Raw genomic sequence first — 5,535 nt, forward strand, 5'->3', positions numbered from 1 at the left:
TTTTCCCTCTTTGAGGTCTTGTCAGGAATGGGTGCTCCTCGAGGAGAGGAAGCTTGAGGCCTCTGCTGCAGCAGCTCCCCTCTCAAAGGCTCAGGGATCTTTAGCTTTTGCCTTTTTGAGATATTGTTAGGCAGTGTTCCCTGAAGAGAAGCTTGAGGCTTCAGCTGCAGTAGCTCTGGTCTCAGTAGCTCAGGGACCTCTAGTTTTTCCTTCTTTGAGGTCTTGTCAGGAATGGGTGCTCCTCGAGGAGAAGAAGCTTGAGGCCTCTGCTGCAGCAGCTCCCGTCTCAGAGGCTCAGGGATCTTTGGCCTTTTTAATATGTTGTCAGGCAGTTTTCCCTGAAGAGAAGGAGCTTGAGGCTTCTGCTGCTGCAGCCGCTCCTGCCGGCTGAGAAGCTCAGAGATATTTAGTTTTCGCCTATCTGGGACCTTTTCTGGCATGGGTGCTCGATGTGAGGAACATGCGAGCACCTTTGGGGCAGGCACAGGTGGTCTCCGTAGAGACTGGGGCACAGGTGCTCCCCGTGGAGACCCAGTGGGCACAGGTGCTTTCTGTGGGGACTCGACAGCCACTGGTGCTTCCTGTGGCTTTTTCTGCCTCCACTTTCTCTGCTGTTCTGTGGATTTCAGTGTTGTATCTGAGTTCAGGGCCTTCTCAGATACATCCTTGAAGGCCAGGGATGAGGTGAGGTTCAACTTCTTAGAACTGGCATGCACAGTTGATTCCTGTTGGGACCTGGTGGGCACAGGTGCTCCCTCTGCCTTGTTCTGCTTCATGGACTTCAGGGATGTGGGGCATGGAGTTTCTCTTGCCTCCACTGTTCCCCACCACAGCCCTGAGGTGAGGTCCCCATACTCAGGCTCCTCAGAGATGGGATGTGAAACCTCCATTATTGCCCACCACTCCCCTGCAGCAAGGGCCTTGGTGAGCTCATCTGAGAGTTCAGGACATAATGACTGCTCTGCACTCTCAGGACAACCGATGGGAAAGGTTGACATACTCATATTGATTTGGATTTGATGATGATCTAAAGAACTGAACAATACTGCCTTTGTGCAATCTCTATATGTAAAACACTGTGAAAGACAGAGAAATGGAAGAGATGAGTTGAGTAAACACATACAAACCTATAAACTGTTTGTCTTAGTTATCAAAATACTCGAAAAAAGAAATGTTCTACAGTGTATTCCCTTGGCTGTCAATCAGAAGAGACAAGGGAGTCCAGTCAAAGAGCCTCCTTAAAATCTTTTCAAAATGAACAATTAAGCTGAAAAAGTTAAGCTATATATTTTTTTTTTAAATCAATTTAACTACTAATGTGGATAACTAAGATGCTAAGATCATATTAAAGGAGTGGTGGAGTTCAAAAGACAATATAACGTCTATGTCTGTATTTGTCATAGTCTGTATTTGTTGATTTAATGTGTTTTGTTGATTGAGATAATAATGTGTCATTAAATATCAAGAATATAGGAGGATATCATCTGTGTATGGGAGCATATCAACAAATAGCTAACGTTAGTATATTAAAAACATCAAACCCAGTTTACATATTAGCCTCCCCAAAATGTTCCACACAAATTACCACTGTATAGCATGCCTATTCATGTATCTGCATCGAGTCAATAACATTCTATTGTTTAAGTAGATTCTAATCTGAGTAATACAAATATAAAAATTCAAATCTCCAAACCTTGAATGAAAAGCATACTTACGTTCATTCGCCGACTCGCTACAAAAGGCAAAATTCCTCTGCACTCAGTTGTATAGATCCCTATGACGTCACAATGGTGGTGTCATAGGCTCAATTAACTCAAGTGTTTGTGAGTGACGTCAAATCTAGGCTGTTTAGATTCAAACTGGACATGCAATACAAATACAAAGAGTGACTAATAATTTGTATTCCATTGTTCTTAAACATATCTGTTTTACCCTTGTAGTGAAGTTTATGACCATTTTTTTTTCTTGTGCATGGTAGCTATGCTGAATAATTCTCAAAATTAACAGCTTCTTATTCTTTATATATATATATATATATATATATATATATATATATATATATATATATATGTTTTGTTTTTTTGATAAGTTGCATAATTATTATCTCTATCAGTTTTCTTGTGTATTTCTGTGGTTTTCATCTGTTTATGCTTTAAGAGATTATTTTCAGATTTATATTCGATTTATGATTGTTTTATTATCATTACTGTTTTCATCTAAATGCTTGTTGCAAATATTTTGGGTTGTATAATACGCGTTGCTTCAAATTAATACAATATATTATTGTAGCTGGAGAAGGATGTGTGTGATTGGTTATAAGTGCATGTTCGCGTCTTTACGTATATTTGTATAGGGAGTTCTACGCGATACACTTCATTCTTGATAAGCAACGGTGAAGGGGCATCGCTTGAACGTGTAGCCTATTCATATTAATATCGTCTTTTACAGGTATAAAATAAAATGCACGCCATCATTGTAGACTTCTTCACATGAATTGTTTTCCGATGTATATGAGCGTGTTAGCTATGTCTGTAAATGTCAGGAATTTTTATGTCATAATGCAATAGAGTGAATGACAAATGTACAGGTAAAATGTGAAGGTTTTATCTGTAAAATGCCCATTATCACTGCTGTGTTTGTTTTATTTTAAAAGAAAAACAAGCTGTGGGTCGTATTTATGTTATATATATTAACATATCCATATAATCTCCATCTGAAATTGACCCGTTTTAAATCTAAGCCCATAAGTTATGTACATAATGACATATTTATATTCAACACTGTTTTTTAAAGAGATGAACCATACTTGAAGAGTTATTAAAGCTTAGTTTGTGTGATTTATTTTATTTTATTTTTATTAACAGACGTAAATGGGCCTGAAACGCTTGATTTGCAACTTGATTTGTCAGGAAGACACTAGAAAAGGTTATTCTAAAAGGCTTTGCCATGATTTTTTCCCCATCTCTTCAGTGAGTGTGCACACCTAGCAGAGAAGAGAGAACACACTTTTTGAATGTATGATAGATAATAGCACATCACATTCGGGAGCACAGAAAGATTCAGTTAAGCACATTTCTGTTGCACTGTTCATACTGAATGCATTTTAATAGTGTCAAATGACTTGGCAGTGCATACCCTTTTTGCCAAATTAAAATGGTCTGTTTTACTACAGTGGCTTGTTTGGTTCTTTTTGCAGTTAGATTAGCAATGAAGGTAGCTAATTGTAAACCACCTACTACTCTAAAGTACAAACAATAACAAATTATTGTCATGGGGCTTGAAAATCAGTTTAAAACGATGTAGTCTCACATCCCTTCATTCATCAAAGTGAATCCTAGATTTTACAATATTTTTAATCAAAATTTGACCAATTGTTATATCCAAGCGTGTTGACCCATATTGGGATGCAGAAAAATTAAGTTGCACCCAAACAAAGATAAGTACTTTAGAATGAACAGATTCATACAAAATAATATCTTTCTAATATCTATGTATACTTTCATTCGCTTGTCACACCACAGGTTCATCTGGAATTAATTAGTGAAGACAAAATGCTAATAAAAAATGGCACAAAAAATAAAAACATCTGTTTGTGACCAGTTACAGGACCCCAGACACGCTCATCTTACACAGATATATCCATTTTGATTTTAAAATACTGATTCAAAAAAAGTCATGGGCATGTTAGATCATCAACCATACATACACAAATATTGGGAACAAAAAGTGATATTTTAATTAAATGTATACTGGTTTATGACATGAAATGTAATGTACAAATACAGTGCAAGATTAGAAGTCCTTTTTCTCAGCGAGCATTTGAGCTTTTTCTTCTCGGTATCCTTTCAGAAGTTGGTTTACCAAGCTCAGTTCACGGACACGTTTCATGGGGGACAGGGGAGGGAAAGGGTTGCCTTTGTACTCCAGGACAGCCATGGCTGCGTGGTCCAGATTCTCTCTGTTAGGAATGCGGGCCATGTGCGTATATCCACCTGTCTGATTCTCAAATCTTACCGCCAGAACTTTGAAGAGTTTGGGGATCAAATCTTTTTCCTGAATGAAAAAATAAATAAATCAATGTAGATGTCCTTTACTCAGAAACACTGTTAGCACATTGTTAGAGCTTTTTAAGCAATGACTGAAAACTTACCGTTAGCCAGAAATCAGCCATTTTCATTGACTTTTCATTAGTTTCTCCCTTTTTTGCATAATCAATAATCTAAAAAAGAAAACACAAATGTTAAAAAAAATAAAGTCAAAATAGAAACAAAGTCATTCAAAAACAATAACCGTTTTAAAGAATTTTAATTGTTGAAACTGCAAAACTCTTTAGAGGGATAGTTCACACAAAAATGAAATGTCGGTCATCATTTAGTCACCCTCAAGTTGTTCCCAAACTACTTTTTTTTTCTTCTGATGAACACAAACATATTTTTTGAGGAATGTCAGTAACCAAACAATTGACTTCCATAGTATATATATTTTTTTTTTTCAATGGGGCTTTCATCAACTGTTTGTTTGGTTGCCCATATTCTACAAAATATCTTCTTTTGCAGAAGAAAGAAATTCAGACAGGTTTGGAACTTGAGGGTGAGTAGCCTAAATGATGACAGAATTTTATTTTTTTTGTTTGAACTATCCCTTATATTACTTTAATCAGAATTTCACTGTTTGGACATTTCAGCTTAACCCTTATATATATATTACGATTTTTACATCACGATCAAATCCTTATTCTGTCTAAATATTTTTCAGAAGTGCAAGATGAAACAAAGTTTGACGCCGTTTTATTGTTTTAAATTTATTTAAATATGTATTTATTTATATAATAAATGTAAGTTAGGTACTGCCATCTTGTAGCCTGCTTGTACTTGCCTTTTCAGCGTAAAAGCGAACTTCATCGGCTCGGGCTCTTGTTGTCTCTATTCTCTCGTGTCGAACCAGACCAGTGAGTATGTTCCGAAGCATGTTGATTCTGGACTCAGGTCCGAGTCCCATCCGACGAGCCACTCGGCCATGGGAAATCAAAGCCCGCAGGGTGAGTCGCATTTCAAGAAGCGATGAAGGACACTACTCCAGAAAAGAAATCCCCTTTGTTAAACAACGTAAATCTACTGCAAAAGTAAAGAGAACTCAGACGAGCGCTGCTGTGATCAGCGACTGCATCCACAGTATATAAACAAGTGCATTTACTTAAAATAGAGTAAAAGGTTGTACGTTCAGCTCTATGGTTCAGCTGCAATACATGTGATATAGTACGTCGGTCTAAAGAGTCCGGAATGAAAAACAAGACTTGAGTAAGGTTCCGCATGCACGTTTTGACAAAAGCGATTATATCAAGCACTAAATAGTAAATACGGTTAAAATGTACCCCTTAAAAGCTTTATGTCAGTTTTTCTTATCATATTTTAAGTAGATCTGAGATACTTTTTTATAATTTATTCAGAAAATATTTAGCCTAAAGCTTAAAAGTTCTCCTCTGAGTTTCATCTCTGTGCTTGGAGTGTCTGATGCCCATATGCATATAAACTCCTC

At 37.0% G+C, this 5,535-nt stretch overlaps 1 protein-coding gene across 1 annotated transcript; it reads right to left on the reverse strand.

The window, feature by feature from the left end:
- Positions 1-3,713: 3,713 nt before the first annotated feature.
- mrpl17 (mitochondrial ribosomal protein L17) lies at positions 3,714-5,265 on the reverse strand. Its single transcript, XM_082149927.1, has 3 exons — positions 4,876-5,265; positions 4,151-4,219; positions 3,714-4,053 (listed from the first exon to the last, which is right to left on the reverse strand). Exons 1-3 carry the CDS (start codon positions 5,047-5,049, stop codon positions 3,793-3,795), a joined length of 504 nt encoding a protein of 167 aa, XP_082006053.1. The 5' UTR covers positions 5,050-5,265; the 3' UTR covers positions 3,714-3,792.
- Positions 5,266-5,535: the final 270 nt, after the last annotated feature.

The sequence above is a fragment of the Leuciscus leuciscus genome (assembly GCF_965113295.1).
Source record: "Leuciscus leuciscus genome assembly, chromosome: 20".
Lineage (NCBI taxonomy): Eukaryota > Metazoa > Chordata > Actinopteri > Cypriniformes > Leuciscidae > Leuciscus > Leuciscus leuciscus.